Below are 18,967 nucleotides of genomic sequence, written 5' to 3' on the forward strand. Positions count from 1 at the left end.
CAGAAGATCTGAAAGATCAAAACATGGTATGCTTAGAAACTGCAGATTTTGGATCTAATGTATACTGCATTAATAAATGGTGTGAAATGTTAAAAAAAACACATCAAAAAGCTACAGGGGTTCTAGATTAACTCTAATGCATTAATATGCCACAATATGACCTACCTTTATTTGCTTTTATAATTAGAATATGTGAAAAAGAAATGACATCACTCCTGCTTTTCTCCTCCTTTTTCCCCTCAAAAAAACAAAAACAAAACAAAAACAAAAACAAAAAGCACTGGAATCAAGACTATTTGGACGTTCAAAGAAGCCAAATAGTATTTTTCAAATCCCCATATGAATAGTGATGAGTTATCCCTGAATGACGATGGGTAGTCAAAATGAGAAAAGAGCGCACATGATACCACTACAAAAAGCATCCCTGATATCCCTGTTTAGGGTTAGGGGACAAATAGATATGAATGTGCACTAACAAAGGTAAAAAAGGGAATTTCAGGCGAGCTGAATGGTTGAATTTGATGCTCAGTGGATTCTAAAGTCTAGTAATGCTCTTATAGGGGCTAAGGGCAGGCCACCCTAAGCTGGGCCATTGGCATGGACATTACTTTGAGTTAAATGTAATCAAAACCTAGTAGATTCAGGGGCACCTGGGTAGCTGAGTTGGTTAAGCATCTGACTTCCGGCTCAGGTCATGATCTCAATGTTCACGGATTTGAGCCCTGCATTGGGTTCTGTGCTGACAGCTCAGAGCCGGAAGCCTGGTTCCGATCCTGTGCCTCCCTCTCTCTGCCCCTTTCCTGCTCATACTCTGTCTCTCTCTCAAACATAAACATTAAAAAAAAAAAAACAAAAAAACCCCAACCAGTAGATTCAGAGAAAACTCTTTAGCTCCCCCTCAATTGTTTGCTGGTACCTGGAAGACATCTATTAATAGTTTCCCTTTTACTTAAGAAACTTAACTGAACAATAGGGTAATCTTTGTTTTCCAAACACTTCCTCTTCACTTCCTCCTAATGGCCTTCCTCCCCTTTGTATGCTCCAACCCCTATACCTTTCCTTAGCTTATACAAGCCTCATGTTGACTGACTGTCTCTGGAATTTCCATGTCTGTGTGGATTCCTGGTACATATGCTACTAAATTTGATTTTTTTTCTGTGAATCTGTCTCATGTCAAGTTGATTCTTAGTCCAGTTAGAAGGACCTTGAAGGACAGAGGAAATCCTTCCTCCCCAACACACCTGTATGTATGTGAACATGTTTTATGTGGACCTGTGTGTGCTAAGGTGAAGAAGGCTGAGGTGAGAGCTGGTGGGGTGGCACTAGCAGGGATTCATTCTTTAGCACTGATCTATGGTATTTCTTTCTTTCTATCTCCCATCATGATCATCACCACTGTCATCACAATCACCAACACTTACTGAACACTGACGACTGACAGTGTTCAGTGCTTTTCACATATTTTCTCATTTATTTCTGCCTATTAACCATGAGATAAATATGGATTATTCCTACTTTCTAGGAAAGAAAGCTAGCTGAGTCTTGACAAGTTAACTTTGTCCAAGATAACATGATTACTAAGAGATGGACCAGATTCAAACCTGGTCAGTCTGACTCCAGAGCTGGCAGTCCTGGCCATCCTTTACCTCAATCCAAAAAGGATGTTAGGTGTTTTTTAGATACATATAGTAAAACAAGATTACAAGGGAAGAAACTAGGCAAAGAGAAAACAAAGACAGGGTGAAGAAGATACAGTTATGGTCCGACAAGTGTGCCAGATGTGGGACACAAACTTGAATTTTTTAAACATACAGAGAGAAAAACATAATCATAAATCACAGTATCAGCAGAGCAAAAATAAATAATTTATCAGGAGAAGCACAGCAATTCTTCCATTTAGTAGAATTTTTTTTGTGGTTTCTCATTTTTTAGATGCTATAACAAAGTATTTCCTGACAATGAAACAATAAGGAGTTCTGTAAAGCTTCTTAACATGGGGCTTAATGACAGAATGTGGCCATTTAAATACATCCTACAGTGTCCACAACAGTGGATCCTAGGAGCATAGTAGACACACGGGCAGGTTACTTAGCCTTACACATGCACTAGGCAATTAATTATCTTTTTAGTGCCTCAGCTTTCTTATCTATAAAAGGGGGAGAGAAATATTACCTATCACATAAAGGTGTGGTCAAGATTAGATGAGATAGTACATGGAAAGCACTCAGAACTTTGCTCAGAACATGGTAAATAATCAGTGCTGCTTGTCTTCCCTTTCCTCGTCATGATAAGTGCAGACCTATAGGCTTCATGGTTAGCCAAACCAGCATACAGTTGTGCGCACTTGGGAAAAATAAGAAAAACAGGTTTGCATGGCCGAATGGAAGGTCACTCCTGCATTATGGTTGTGGGATAAGGAAGTATACACAAGCCAGATCTGTCTGTCTGTCTATCTATCTATCTATCTATCTATCTATCTATCTATCTGTGTATACACACACACACACACACACACACGCACATATATATAATATATATATTTTTTCCCCAGAAAAACAATCATGAGTTCATGCTGATACACAAACAAATGGATGATAGAAGGCCAACTTTTGCGCTGAAGGACATGGTTTGGCTACTTTCTGCTTGAAACACTGAATGCAGATGTTATCAAACACTCCCATGGCCATACACTTTCTCACAAAAACAATGATAAAATATCTAATTTTAAGCAATGTAATGTCGCAGTAAATTTTTTAAGGCAAGCTACTTTCTAAATGTTCTCTAGGTAACAAAGCCATTTACTTTGCTCTATGGGTTGTTGAGGTTTCACCCAATTCAGTTTTGGAGAACATTTACCAGAAATGTTGATTTTGCTTTTGGAATAGTTAATCTTAATCTGTGGGTTTCTCTAGTTACCACAGCTAGTACTATCATAACTAAAGCAGGATTTTATTTTCCAGAATCAGCTAAATGTCCATTTAGGACAATAAAACCATATCATCAGCACACAGAAGGATGTTTATTTTTCTGGCTTTAGCTTTTCCGAAGGTGGTGGTTGGGTCATTAGGTATAATTTCAAGTAAAAGGGGAAACCACAACTCTGCATTTATCTCAGTTATAGTGATGTAATGTAGATCCTAGAGAGTCTAAAGACACTGCTGGGCATAATAAGAAATAGACTAATATGTCCACAAAAGAGGAAGTACAATTGGATTGGTTTTTTATTTACTACCGTAGTGATTTGAGATGATGAGCCTAATCAACTGACCAGATTAACACTGAGGGGTGATTTTGACTGACAAGTCTTAGCTCACCCCTCAGGTGCAATGGCCTGTGGGGGTGACAGAGACAGCTTTTCACCAGAATTCATGAACTCCTTTTAGACTGGAGTCATAGTTGGGAGGTGGATTCTACATTCCCAAGTGCTCCTTACACACTGGGGTGGTACCTGGCCCGTGTGGTAAATGACTAGTCCTTATTAAAAGAATGTGAAAAGCGAATTGAATCAAAGCTGAGATTTTAAAGAAATAAGGTGGGGGGACTTTTTCCACACACTCTTTCCCCATCCCCAGGCAGAACAAAGAGGAGCCACAAGACGGAAGAAACTTAGGTCTCTGAGATACCATACAGAGGGGAGTCACCCCTAATCCAGGAACCTCTAACTGGGACAAAGCTTTTATTGTGTTAAAGCACTGAAGCTTTGGGTTTTATTTGTTACAAAAGTTATAATCACCATAACAAAAGCAGGCATTTATCTTCCAGAATCAGGCAGATTTTGAAATGACCACTCAGTGAGGCTGGTACACCAAGTAGAGTAAATCAAGGTAGAATAGTCTTGAAGGTACATATTTTTGAAAGATTATTCTTGGGAAAACAGTATGATTTTGTGACCAAATATTTTTATGGGTTGTCTAGAAAAGTCATTCTTTCTTTTTCCCAATTCATCAAAAGAGAGTCATCCCTTTCTGATGTCTATTGATTGTTAGCTCTGAGCTTGCTGTTTCTTTTCTAAACTTCCTTGTTTTGTTGGGCTTTGACTAAATCCTAGTTTTCTATTATTCCTGGATATAATCCAATGATAATAAGAGGCAATGCTTGGTTGGGAATAGTTCTGGAATTTCCTAAACTCTTTTGGTATAAAACAGAATGAAATGAAGAAAGCCTGTTAACTCTCAACCTGGAAGAGGCCTGGTCTCATGAACCCCCACAGAGCCTTAATTTTAGTTCTGAATGCAGGGTCTAGAGGATAAGGCTCCGGGAGGCTGAGGCACCCCCTGCAGTGCTGGCCTGCTCCGAGATCTGGGGGATGCTAAATCCCTGTCAAAGACATGTTCTGTGCTATGGAGATTAAGGAAGCGCCCAGAGTATTGCTGATTCCACACTGGGAAATGCTATTATCAGCTGCTCCAAGGGGCTTTCAAAAGATTGGAGACTAAAGCCTTTTAGACATAGAGGACTGGGGAAGCTACACTTGGTCTGGACAAAACTTGTTCCTTTGTTGCTCAATTGTCTTACAAAAATGTGACCTTCTGGATCACCCAACTTACTTGTGCATATTTCTTTACAGAGCTCCCAGAAACTTACAGGCCTCATTTTCCTTCTAATCCACTGGTTTCCCTGTCTCTCTCCTTTGCTGAGTTCCTTGCTTCCTTCCAACACATAAATGTTGGCGTGACTCTGATTTGAGACATCAATCTTCTGCCCACTCAGTGTTCTTCCACTCCCCTTCCCACTATTTGAAATCATCCTATTTATTTAGAAATTACCCTGTTTGTTTATTCCTTCACTAGAATGTAAGCTCTGTGAGGTCAGAGACACTCTCATGCTTACTGACACCACTAGGTCCATGTACTTGGTCCATGATTAAGCACTCGACAGTTACTGAATCAATAACTGACTGACTGAATATGTGAATTCAGATGATGAAAACTAGCATTTCTTAAATCAGAGTGTAGGAGAAAAGGGTTTTATTGAAGTAGGAGAGGCATGAGATTAGCGTTTAACATTCTTCCGGGATATTTTGATTCATTGAGATGAGGTCCTGTCTGCTGCAACTTAAAAAAACGGATAGGCTTTGTCTTTATTCACCTCAGAGGGCTGATTAGGTGCCCTTCTAATCCAAGTTAAGTCCCTCCGAATGTGAGGATTGTGTGACCCTGGCTACTTACCTCACATCAGGCTCAGCCGTGGCAGCGTGCAGTGGCAGACGGCCATTTTTATCGGGAATATTGTGCTTGGCACCATTTCTGAGCAGACTCACACAACCTTCTAGCCAACCCTGAAATACAAGAGCAACTGTGTCATTATATAACACAGCCTGGTATAACAGACCAACAAACTTCTCCAGTTTTCTTTCTCTTTCTTCTTTGGTGTGGCTAAAAATATGTTTTGCTTGATTTGAAGTGGTTAAGGGTCACAACTTCAATTTAGGCACTTCGTCAGAAAGCTGAAGGCCTTGAGGTGTGGATTCCTAAGTATTCTGGAGGACCTTTACCCTGTATCAGGTATGGATGGATTCCTAGATTCTCTTTTCTGTCTTCCATTCCCCATTTCTTACTTGCTGACATTCCACTTTTACATGCAGTTCCTAGGGCTAAATGTGGCATGTGGCAGTTCTACCCTCTTATTCTGTAGGCTTAGTTCCAAATCATGCTTGTCAATGGTCTGACCTGGATGCCAAGGAACAATTCCAAAAATTGGACTCCTATATCATTCTTGAGTCCCACCCTCCATTCTGTGCCTCTATATCTGTATCTCCATCTATATCTGATAAACAGGTTTTGGCCCTTTTTTCCTAGTTCCCTTTCTAGTAACCACAAGGATAGTATTTTGCTTATTCTAGTCAGTCTCCTCCCAATGTCTAGGATCCTAACCTGAGCCAAAAATCAAATGGCTGGGACCCTGCCATCTTGTTGATTGATGTGTTTGATGCTGAAATGAGGGTATCACCAGGATCCTTTAAGGGTTCCCTATTGCTGGGTTTTACCCACTGTGAATTCCCCAAGAAACGTTGTGGAAACTCCCTGCCGATCACTGATTCTCCAGACTGAGAGTGATATTGCTACATCTCATGTTGTCGCCTTCTTGGTTAGCACTTACAGCTGGATCATTTCCCCACTATCTCGCATTTCAAAGGGCAGATAAAATTGCAGGCTAGTCCTCCTTCCTTTCTGTTATACACTCCTTTAAGAAACTGACCCAATCCTACTGATAACCAAGTTTGGCCAAGGAGAATGTTTCCTACATTCATCCAGAACCATTGGGGTTACTCCTTCAATTATAAGTAGATAAAACAATTATTACAAAGTATAATATATATGATAACTGTCTTTCCTGCGTTCTTCCATTCGTTTATAGCTGAACTTCAAGACTACTCTGTCAAAAGAGAAAAATGACTGAAGATTTTCTCTCACAATACTGGAAGCAATGAAAATCAAAATGTTACTAAATGAACGGAGAAGAAAGATAATAAGAAAATAACTTTTTGGTTCAGCAAAGTCTGGAAAAAATCTTTTAATAAAAGCACATTCAAAGGTTGTAATATTAAATATGGTTTTGAATTGACCAATAATATATAAGTCCTAAGTAGAAGCAAATGTTTTTCACTCTTAAGTTATAATTTACTAATGTATTAAATCTGGTTTTAGTTTCTAATGTCCAAGTCATCAAGATCTCTGATTAAAATGAAAAAATATGACAAAGAAACCCAAAAGAAAGGCATGCTGGACAAATTTTAGAGTTGCCCAAGTTTTACAGTTATTGAAAAATCTTCTCATGGGGGAGGGTTTGAAACATTTTTATCATCTTGCAACATTTCCTGGAACTATGTGTATGTGGTTTTCTTTTTTTCTTCAGAAAAGAAATCAGAAAATCACTAAATACACTTGAAACCAGTGGTCACTCTTCAGAACCAACAAGTACATTTTTATTTACTATGTGCTCGATGGTTCTGCATGTATTTCTTTTTCAGTTGTGATAAATGTAGGATATTATTTCCAGTACATTTTACAAATGAGGAAGGAGGCACAAAATGGTGAAGTGATTTGTCTAAGGTTACACATCCATGGTTAGTATATTTGTATACTGAGTTTGGAGCTGTGATGGACACTTAACTGCTAAGTACGCCCTTTGCCAAGTTTCTCTTTAATATCTGAATTCAAACTTTGCCAGAATGTTGGGTTGGTGGGCTCCACAGTGCAATCCCCAGGATCACCCACTCTCTTCTCAGGGAGCCTCAAAAAGACTAGGGAGGAGTCCTTTCTTGGGTTACCACAAAGAAGAGGGGGCATCATTAAGAGGTTATGCCACATGCTGTCATGCAGCCATACTTCCTTCATGTAGCTTCTCTGAATGCATTCCTAGAAAGAGTTGCCTGCAAAAGTGGCACCTCTCGGCTCACTATGATCTATAAGATGCTTCCTGTAAAAATCCATAGCAGGAGCAATTATTAAGACATGTGCTAGAAGGGAAGGGGCCTGGGAGGGCATTCTTATGTCTCTCTGAGATATGACACTTCACCTACAATCATAGACCAATGGTTTTTAAACTTGAGTGAGCATAAATACTGCCAAGAGGTTTGTCTGCATAGATATCTCCTTCCCACCCACTACCTTGTCTGCTCTCATAGCCTGACTCAGGAGGTCTAAAGGGTACTCCTAAAAAGTGCATTTGAAACAAGTATTCCAACACTTTAAAAAATTCTTTCCAGTTTCATGTCTTAAGTCCTAGAGAAAGAGGGCATGCACATAGAAAAAGGAAAAGTAGTTGCTAAAGAAAATCTCGGTGATAATTGGGCAATGCCTCATGCAATATATGTTAGATTCATGACAGGAAGGTGTGGTATTTGGGAAAGAGAAAAGTCCTACTTCAGCAGGGCAGTCTCAGGACACTGTGGGGCTTACCCAGGGTGAATTCACCACTGTCAGTGGGCAGCAGTAGCAAATCCAAGAATCTGCTTTGGCTGCAACAGTGGTTATGGTGAAGATTTCTGGGAGCCTCATTAGAGGTGAAAGAGAATGATGACTCATGTGGCACTAAGAAGAACTTGCTTGACATAGACTCAAGGTAGCTCTGGGGTTTCCTAGAAGGAATGCAGGGAGGATTTGAAAAAAGAGAGGCTTGAAGGTTTTTAGTAAGGCTTACCAAGCTTACCTAATGTTGGAAAATACTGAACTGAAATCTCTTGATGAGGACTGGTGCTATACAACTTTTAAATTGAGTACTGATTGTGGGTTGAGTCTTATGCTTGGCATTGTCCCTTAATAGCCTGGTATTTTCCCCCTACTCCTACCCTTGACTTTTCCCGGTTCTCAGTGTTCCCCATATTCCTCATCCTCTAGCTTCCATTTAGCTGTTCTTACCCCACAATGCTACCTGCAGCTTCAAGTGCTACCACCCATTCAGGGTATTAATGGAGTGAGTGTGTTCTTAAAAAGAGTAACAAGAATGTCCAGAAATGTCCCAAGGCAAATTCTGATGTGGTTAAAATCGAAAACAATATTTTTATTTTTTTTTAATTTTTATTTTGAGAGAGATGGAGGGAGAAAAATGGGGGGGATGGCAGAGAGAGAGAGGAGAGAGAGAATCCCAAGCAGACTCTGTAATGTCAGCATGGAGCCAGATGTGAGGCTTGATTCCATGAACTGTGAGATCTTGACCTGAGTTGATATCAAGAGTCAGATGTCTAACTGACTGGGCCACCCAGGTACCTCAATATCTTTCTAATGGCAAAATCACCTCTATCTTGGAGGATTGTTAGGAAGATCCAAAATGACTTAGACTACAGCTTTTAGTGGTGCTATAAATGTCAGAGATGATTGGAGCAAAGCATCAAGCTTTATTTCCATTGGCATAAATCCAAGAATACTCTTCTGCAAGGGGACCTCATAACAAAATACTAAGCCCTCCCCATTCTTTGACAGCCACCACAGACACAATCAGTACCAGATATGTTGCCAGGCATAAACTCGTGCGGCCATAAGCGTCCTGCATGTTAATATTGGCCCCCATCTTCAACAACAGCTTCACTGTGTCCACTTGACGTCCAGAAACTGCATGCATCAAGGGTGTACATCCTGGAACAAGACATTTCAACAGCCTTTAAAAATATTTGACTTGTGAAATTTATGAGCAGATTTTGCCTATTCACTTATTATGTTCTTTGTAATTAAATGAACTGCCCACAACACAAACTCAGCTGTTGAGACTGAAGAGAAATGAAGATGATTGTTGCTACATTTATGTTAACTATGAATTTTTTTTCCCGGCTTTATTAAATCTTCTGAAATTTTGCAGTAATGGATTGATTAAAACAAGTTGTGCCAATGATTAAAAATTCCTCATTACCACCATGAGAATCAGCACAAGTTAGGACATGACAGGCAGGTTTTTCCTAACTTGGCTTGAACAATGTAGAATCTGGATGTGTCTGGAAGGCAACTCCAGCCACAGGTCCAGAATACTTTCATTAGAGGTGGTAGATGATAAAGGGCAGTGATAGTTGCCTAGCCTTAGGTTGCACATATTCTTAAGAAAAGGGTCCACTTTATTGAAATACTTCTGTTTTGGTTAGTAATATAGGCCAAGGCATCTGGTTCTTTGTGGGTTTTCTTTCTGAAGAAAACTGGAGATGAAATTACACATTCTGATTAACTCGTAGGCCTGCTGGAATATTCCAGCCTGCTGAGGCAGAATCCAGGCGCTTCACACTCTTCAGGTGAAGAAAACAAATCTCAGACACAATCCCTTGCCAAGCTGTGACTTGTTTATGTGTTTTTCATTGGCGACATCTTCTTGGAATATGCGGCAAGTTATGACCCTAAAAGATGCCTGAAAATGGACAAATTGCGGGCTGCTGTTCTCACTGCAAGACTGCAGCTGACAGCCCAGCTTCTTTACAAATCTCTCCCTTCTAAGACTCTTTGGGTAAAAGCAGCAATGAAACACTATGTTTTAAATAGTGGCAACAGTTCCTTCTTTATTTCTTCCTCTCTTCTCTCCTTCCTTCCCTCCTTCCTTCCTTCCATCCCTCCCTCCCTCTCACTCTTTCTTTGTTTATGGGTATTGAATTCCTCTAGCACCATTTGTTGAAGAGGCTTTCTTCTACTGAATTACATTTGTATCTTTGTCAAAAATCAGTTGAGTATATTTGTGTGAGACTATTTCTAAATTCTTTGTTCTTTTCCATTAATCTATGTGTTTGTCCCTCAGCCGTTACCACATAGTATTGATTTCTGTAGCCACATAATGGATCTTAAATTTTGGAGGACTGATTTCTCCCAGTTTACTGCTGTTTTTTTTCTAATGTTTTTAATCCAAGTTACTTAACATACAGTGTAATATTACTTTCAGGTGTATGATATAGTGATTCAACACTTCCATACATGCCCCGGTGCTCATCACAAGGAGTGTATTCCTTAATCCACATCTCTGGAATTGTGATGCTCCCAGCCTTGCTCTAAACCTACTTTGTTGAGGTTTTTTGTTTGTTTGTTTGTTTCATTTTTTTAAAATCACAAATGGGTGTTGTACTTTGTCAAATGCTTTTCTTGCATCCTGTTGATCCTACATGTAGTTCTAATCCTTTCTCTTATTGGATGCGATATGTCATGTTGATTAATATGTGAATATTGAACCATCCTTACAACCCAGGAATAAATCTACTTGATTGTGGATGGTTTTTTAAATGTATTATTGAATTAGGTTTGCTAGTACTTTATTAAGGATTTTTGCATCTATGTTCATGTGGGATATGGGCCTGTAGTTCTTTTTTTTAATGGTGTCCTTATCTGGTTTTGGTATCAGGATAATGCTGGCTTCATAGAATGAATTTGGAAGTTTTCTTTCCTTTACTTTTTTGGGAATAGTTTGAGAAGAATAGGTATTAATTTTTTTTTAAATGTTTGGTAGAAATCATCTGTGAAGCCATCTGGTCTTAGATTTTTTGTTTGTTGGGAATTTTTTGATTACTGATTTAATTTCTTTGCTTGTAATTGGTTTGTTCAAATTTTCTGTTTCTTTCCATTACAGTTTTGGTAATTTATGTGTTTCTAGAAATTTATCCATTTCTTCTGTGTTGTTTAATTTGTCGACATACAGTTTTTCATAATATTCTCTTACAATTGTTCATATTTCTTAGGTTTGCTATTTCTCTTCTCTTATTTATAATTTCATTTGACTATTTTCTCATTTTTTTCTTGATAAGTCTGACTAGAGGTTTATCAATTTTATTGATTATTTTTTCAAAGAATCAACTCCTGGTTTTATTGATTTGTTCTATGGGTTTTTTTTTTTCAGTTCCTATATCACTTATTTCTTCTCTAATCTTTATTATTATCTCCTCCTTCCTTCTAGTGGCTTTAGGTTTTGTTTGTTATTCTTTTCCTAGCTTGTTTAGGTGTAGGGTTAGGTTGTTTATTTGAGATTTTTCTGGCTTCTTGAGGTAGACCTGTGTTGCTACTTATAGCAACCATTTTTGCTGCATCCCAAAGGTTTTGGACCATTGTGTTTTCACTTTCATTTGTATCCATGTACTTTTAAATTTCTTCTCATATTTCTTGGTTGACCCATTCATTAATAGCATGCTATTTTTATAAAAAATATCATGTTATTTAACCTTCATGTATTTCTGGTCCTTCCAGATTTTTTCTTGTGGTTGATTTCTAGTTTCATAGCACTGGGGTCAGAAAATACATATGGTATGACTTTGGTTTTCTTGAATTTGTTGAGACTTGTTTTCTGGCCTAATATGTGATCTATACTGGAGAATAGAATGGGTATTCTGCTGTTTTAGAATGTAATGTTCTAAATATATCTGTTAGATGAATCTGGTCCAGTGTATTCAAAGCCATTACTTCCTATTTTCTGTTTAGATGATCTGTCCATTGATGCAAGTGGGGTTAACATCCCTACTATTACTGTATTATAATCAATCAGTTCCTTTCTGTTTGTTAGTAATTGTTTTATGTATTTGGGTGCTTCTATGTTGGGTGTATACATATTTATAATTGTTTTATCTTCTTGTTGGATTGCCCCTTTTATTATTATATAGTATCTTTCTTTATCTGTTGTTACAGTCTTTGATTTATTTAATTAAATAATTTCTTTTATTTTTTAATGTTTTTGAGAGACAGGAAGAGAGACAGTGTGTGAGTAGGGGAGGGGGAAACAGATAAGGAGACACAGAATCCACAGCAGACTCCAGGTCCTGAGCTGTAGCACAAACGCCAATGTGGGGCTCAAATCCATGAATTCTGAGATCATGACCTGAGCTGAAGTTGGATGCTTAACTGACTGAGCCACCCAGGTGCTCCAATCATTGTTTTAAAGTCTAGTTTGTCTGATATATGTATTACTACTCTGGCTTCCTTTTGACATCCATTTGCATGATGGATGTTTCTCTATCTCCTCATTTTCCACTCTGTGGGTATCTTTAGGTCTGAAATGAGTCTCCGGTAGGCAGCATATAGATGGGTCTTGTTTTTTTTTTTAATACACTCCATTGCCCTATGTCTTTTGATTGAAGTGTTTAGTCCATTTACATTCAAAGCAATTACTGATAGATATGTATTTATTGCCTTTTTATTTCTTATTTTGTGGTTGTTTCTGAAGATTTTCTTTTACCTTTTCTTGCTTTTCTCTCATATTTTGCTGATTTTCTTTGGTGATATATCTGGATTTCTTTCTCTTTATCCTTTGCATGTTTATTAATGACTTTTGATATATGGTTTAGTATATAGGTTTATATATAATCTCTTCTGCATATCCTATAGCAGTCTATATTAATTTGATGGTCATTTAAGTTTGAACCCATTCTTTTCTCCTCTCCTTCGCCTTTTTAGATATGTTATTATATTTTATATCCTTTTTTTGTGAGGTTCATGACTTTTTAACAGAAATATTTATTTTTACTGCTTTTGTGTTTCCTGCCTTTATACTGTCACTTTTGGTCTTTCTTTCCCATTCAGAGTCACCTTTGATAGTCCTTGCAGGGATGGTTTAGTGATTATGGAAGTTTTTGTTTGTATCGGAAACACTTTATCTCTTCTTCTATTCTGAATGATAGCCTTGCTGGATAGAGTTTTGTAGACTGCATATTTTTCCCATTCAGCACTTTGAATATTATTATGCCACTCCCTTCTGTTTTGCAGTTTTTTGTTGAGAAATCTTCTGTGAGCCTTTTGGGCTTTTCCTTGTAAGTTACTGACTTCTTTTGTCTTGCTGCTTTTAAGATTTTTTCTTTATCACTATATTTTATAAATTTATTTGTAATACATCTTGGTTTGTTGATTTTGATGGGAATTCTCTATGCCTCCTAGATCTAGATATCTCTTTCCTTCACAGGTTAGGAAAGTTGTCAGCTATTATTTCCTCAAAGAAAATTTCTGCCCCCTTTTCTCTCTCTTCTTCTTCTGGGAAGCCTGTAATACAAATGTTACTATGTGTAATGGAGCCACTGAGTTTTGTAAGCCTATCTCATTTTGTGTAATTCTTTTTTCTCTCTCTTATCCAGCTGATTGCCTTCCATTACTATGTCTTCTAGATCATTAATCCATTCCTCTGTTTCTTCCATCCTGCTATTCATTCCATCAAGAGTGTTTCTCATTTTGTTTATTGATCCCTTTATCTCTGCTATGTTATTCCCTATGTTATCTCCCTAGGGAGACCTAAGGGTCTCACTTACCTTATCTTAAGAGTCTCTGTCATGTCTCACACTCTTTTCTCAAGTTCAGTGAGTATTCTTATGATCATTGCTTTAAATTCTCTATCAGGAATTGTTACTTAAATATGTTTCATTTAGATTTCTGGCTCTGGCCTTGTTCTGTTCTTTCAGTTGGGATGAGTTTCTCTATTTCCTTATTTTGTCAGCTTCTCTGTGTCTATTTCTGTGTCTTAAGAATGTCAGCTACGTCTTTTGTTATTGAAAGTAGTGACTTTATGAAAAGGAGGTCCTGGAGTGCCCTGCAGTGTAGTGTCCCCTATTAATCAGGACCTGGCACTTCAGAAGAGTATCCTATGTGTGCTGCTTATGCCTTGCTGTTGCATCTGAGTCACTTTTCCTTTCAGTGCAGTTGTCTGCACTGACTGTCTGCTGTGGACTGTGGTAGCTCTCTGTGGTGTTAGTGGACCCAGGGGTCCACTGGGGAACTTGGGAGCAGGGTGGCAGTATTAGCAAAATTTGTGTTGGGCCACTAGGCCTATGCTGGATTGCCTGAAGTGCTATGGTGGCTGGAAGCTGTGCCCTACATGGCAGGGGGCATGTGGCTGGGTGCTGTGCTGTGGCTGGGTGGGGCTCAAGGTAACAGTTGTTCACCTGGTGGCTGGGTGGGGCATGCCTATACCTTTAACAAAATTTGCCTTGAGCCCTGGGTCAAGGCTATAAATGTCTGTGCAGCCCCACCTCCCCCAGGTGGCTCTGTGTTTATGCTGACAGGTAGGGGAAGAAAATGGTGCCTGACAGTTCCCTTATTTCCAGAGAAGTCCCCCAACAGGCTTAGAAACCAGTGTGAACAGATCTCTCTCTCATGTGTCCTGGAGTTATGTAAATTCCTGGTTTTTTGTTGCCTCTCCATGTCGTCCGCTATCTCTTTAAGGGTGGTGACCCAGCTATCACTTATCTTCTCAGCTCACCTAGAGCTGAGTCAGCTGACCTTTAAAGCTCCAGGCTCCAAGTCCCACTGTTTTCAAAAACTCACAGAATTTAGCCCCTCTGGCTTTTAAAGAAAAGACATCATGGGGATCAGTCTTCTTCATGTGATCACCTTGATGCAAGAGCTTGTTTCTCTGCCCTTTCCATGCACAACTCCCTCCCTCCAGCAGATAGTTCTGTTCTCCCTTTCTGACCTTTCAGAGCCTGCTTTGGGTCCTCTATCTCCCTCTCTCTCTGCCCCTTCGCCACTTGACCTGTCTCTCAAAAATAAATAAACATTAAAAAAAAAACCCACTTTTGTTATAGTCCCACAAGTCCTTGATGCTCCCCCCTTTTTTTTAAGCCTATTTTCTTTCAGTTGTTCAGATTGGCTCATTTCTATCATTCTATTTTTCAGTTTGTTGATCCTTTCCCTCTGCTTCCTTGTTCTGCTACTGAGTTTACCTATGGAGGTTTTAATCGTGATTATTGTATTTTTCAGTTAAAAATTTTTTCATTTAGTATCTGCTATTTCTTTGTTGAAGCTTCCTATTTTTTCATTTGTTTCAAGCACATTTGTAATTGCTCATTGAAGTATTTTTTTTTAATGGCCTCTTCAAAATCTGTCAGGTAATCCTAACATCTATTATCTCAGTATTGTATCTATTGATTATCTTTTTCATTCAGTTTGAGGTATTTCTGTTTCTTGATATGACAAATGTTTTTTTATTAAAATCGGGACATTGGGAATATGCCTAATTTTACTTAAACCCTCTATTTTAGCTGGCTTTCCCTGACACTGCTCCAAGGGGGAAGAAAGTGTGTGTGTGTGACCTCATTACTGTCAGGTGGAATTAGAAATCCAAGTTCCCTATTTGGCTTCCATTGACATTTGAGGGAAAAGACTCTTCTTTACTGGGTGCAGGGGGAACCTCACTAGTTGGGCTGGAGGTCCAAGATCTCTAATTGATCTTTGCTGGAATAGTGAGCCTAAGGCCACAGGTTTTCATTTGTCTGTTTGTTTTTTGTGTGCTGCTTGGTTGGAGTAGATACATTATTGTCTACAACTTTTCTGTCTTGCTATGTGGTCCCTTTCCTGGTTCTTTGGCTAGAGGGCAAGCTTTTGATGGGGCTTTTTTGGGTCTGTGACTGTTGGCCTTTCTGAGCTGTTGGATTCTTCAACTCCAAGTCTGGGATATAAAAGGCAAAAAAGAAAACCCAAGAAATTTACCATGATGTTATTCCTTAAGTCCCATGGTCCTAGCCAGTCTATCATTTTCTCTCCACCTTCTGGAGAGTTCTTATGTTTGTATTATATACAACATCCAGAATTTGTAGTTATATTTAGCAGGAGGAATAGAGAAAAAAGCATATCTACTCCATCTTCTGAGAAGCAGGTCTTTGCTTCTGGTTTTAACAGCCATACTTTCCCAACATCCACTGCTATCCCAAATAGCCCTCCTTCCACATTCCTTTTTTTAACTACTTGGCCTATCTACTTCAGTCATTCATATAAAGAAGTTGAAAATAAATCTAACCCAACTGGATTCATTATACAAAGTGGTGTAAAAAAATTGGAAGATTTGTGTCTAAGGCCATCATTTAAAGAACTACTAAGGGACCTGTAGCCACAGGCAGGATACTCCTTGTCCCTCCAGTATCAAATGGCCTGTTAGATGTAATTTTATTAACACTGCTCACTTTCGAAGACCACCTCTGAAAGAATAGAGCAGAACATCCTGCAGGATTCAAAAAATGCATAAATAACTCACCTTCACTGTCACAGCATTCTAGGATAGAAGGGTCTTCCCGAATTACTGAAGTCAGAGCATTGACATCCCCATTAGAAGCTGCCTGATAAACCATGGTCAGGTCAACTTCCTCAGATGAGTCACCTTCATGAAGCAAAAAGAGATACACTTAGTGTGTGTACCAAATTCACTGAAAGAATAACAACACCCCCAACATCACACATACGAGTGCTTCATGAAAGTTTCTTTAATGAATCTGGGCAGGAGGCTGAGTCCTCATCCTCACAACTCCCCTCATTGGGAAGGAGTGAGGGATAAGATGTCCTCTGAGATATTATGTCTCTTTCTAGGCCTTCAGGTCTTCTCAAAATCAGTGAGACTAGAGAGGGAAATGGGACCCTCATGTTGGTTCTAGTTTCCCCTTTTGATCTGAAACACGTTAAACTTGTCAAACTCAGTGACTCAGTTTACCCACCTCTGACAGAGATATTGCATTATTTTCTGTTCTTTTGATGTATGCTCCACTCTGTTATCCCCAGCTTTGTTCTCTGGGAGCTGACACTTTTTGACTAAGTCACCCAGATACCCTCCCTCTCTGGCTTACCCACAGGAGACACTGGCAAGAAACGGGTAGGGAGAAGGGAAAGAGGTAGGGAATTTCTTCCTGCGTTTCCCTAGTGTAGTGTCTAATTGTAGCTGCTGCTCTGCCACCAGGAGGTTCCTCCTCCCCAGAACCAGCTCTTAGTGGGCTCCCTTTGGTAACAAACACCAGTCTCTCCATCCTGCCGCATCTCTGTATGTAGTCTTTTCATGAAACTCCTTCATTTGAATCAGCTGGGATTACATGAGATGGTATTTCCAGAAAAAGGAGACCTGTATGCAACTCCTTTGAATTTGGTAGCCACCTGTACTATACCTTTGTGCAAAATTGAACCAATTGAACCAAATAATAGTACTCTGAAAGGTGACAACAGAACGGTGGGTCAAGTGACCCTTGGGGAGCACAGTAAGGGCTGGGAGCTCTAGTGACCTTCTACGTTTACAATTTCCCCCCATACATAACCATTATTCAGGGAAAATATATGTGTGTAAGGAAAGTTTTTAAAAATGTGGTTTTTTTCTATGAATGTGGACATTGCACCAGAAATACTTTACAGTTCTAATAGATGTTTAGTTAGCAATTATCCTAACCTATTGGCTGGGTTTCTCTGCCCCATACTCCTGGGAACTGTTAGTGATTTTTTAACCAGTTGACCTGTCCCAGATGGAGCTTGTTATTGAAAACGGTTCACTTACGACAACAAGCTGCTTTGTAAAGTGAGTGGTTCCCTAATTTACCCACAGTAAATTTATCGTAGGTGGTGGTGTTTTTAGAGCAGGGTCGCCTGTGCATTTGCCTAGGTGCTGGAAATAGGAGGTGAGAGATGTCAAGGTCAAATGACGCTCTGTCATAAGGGCTCTGGAGCCACACAGCTTGGGTTCAAGTCCTCGTTTATACTAACTTGCTCTGTGAATTTGAGAAATTACCCTCTCTGGGTCTGTTTCCTTGTTTCTAAAATGGAGATGATGATGACAACAATCACCTTTGTTATACAGTTGTTGTCTGGAATAAATGATTTAATATATTTAATTCTTTGTTCTAAAAGAACAGAAAATAGCAGGTAGTAGACACTATATATACTTTTCTACTACTTTTGTTGTTTTGCACGTGTGTGTGTGTGTGTGTGTGTGTGTGTGTGTGTGTTTGGGAAATATGAGAAATCTGGAACACCTAGAGAAGAAGGCCTCTTTTTGCTGATGGATAGATAAAGAATCCACACATTGCATAAATCTGGTTTACTGGTTTACTGGTATCTGGTTATATGACCACATCCAAAGACGCTGGTAATGTCACCTCAGAAAGAAGATCTTGGTGTTGGGCTAAGCTCTGTGTTAACAGCATGTTTATATCTTATAGAACATGTTTATATGACATATATAAACACAATTATAATCTGTTCAATACTGAGTGCAATCAAATTTATAAGGCACACTCATCACACTGTTGAGCATATAGAGTTGAGAGAAACAAGGAATATGCTGTTTGATAGAATTAGAATTCCCCAAATAACTTTCCTAGAGGATTCTAATAAGATTGTATTTAATAAGGATAAAGAGAGGGCAATGTATCCTAGTTTTAAAACACTCAGTTGGACTTATTAAAGGGTGGCTGAACTCACAATTATTGTTGCTCAAAACTTCCTCACCATACAGGTGACCATAACCTGAGCATTCTCTAGGGACCAGCTCTTCTCCATCTTTGGCCCATGGGCTGATTCAGTGGAGTTGGCATCCCTGGTCAGGGGCAGAACACATGAGCTGGAAATAAGCCACTCAGCACCAGCATTATTCTGCCCACAGAGATTGGTTCAGAAACATAACCCAATCAGAGGCCATGAATGGCAATATATATGATCAAAATTGCTAGGAGCAATACTGTTGCTTTATTCCACCACCCATGAACTTGGGAGAGACTGGGAGGCATCTTATGGGCATAGAAGCTGTCTAAGAATAAAGAAAACACAAGGAGCAAAGTAGAGTTAGATGAAAA

The 18,967-nt window shown here is 39.1% G+C and overlaps 1 protein-coding gene across 1 annotated transcript in view; it reads right to left on the reverse strand.

Annotated features, from left to right (window-relative positions):
* ANKRD55 (ankyrin repeat domain 55) overlaps positions 1-18,967 on the reverse strand; it is an 86,131-nt gene that overhangs the window by 46,925 nt on the left and 20,239 nt on the right. Inside the window, exons 3-5 of the mRNA XM_029941353.1 lie at positions 16,399-16,521; positions 8,944-9,074; positions 5,169-5,278 (exon numbers count right to left, since the gene is read on the reverse strand). Coding sequence (XP_029797213.1) covers positions 5,169-5,278; positions 8,944-9,074; positions 16,399-16,521 — 364 coding nt within the window. The remainder of the gene's footprint in view (positions 1-5,168; positions 5,279-8,943; positions 9,075-16,398; positions 16,522-18,967) is intronic.

The sequence above is a fragment of the Suricata suricatta genome, chromosome 6, assembly GCF_006229205.1.
Source record: "Suricata suricatta isolate VVHF042 chromosome 6, meerkat_22Aug2017_6uvM2_HiC, whole genome shotgun sequence".
Lineage (NCBI taxonomy): Eukaryota > Metazoa > Chordata > Mammalia > Carnivora > Herpestidae > Suricata > Suricata suricatta.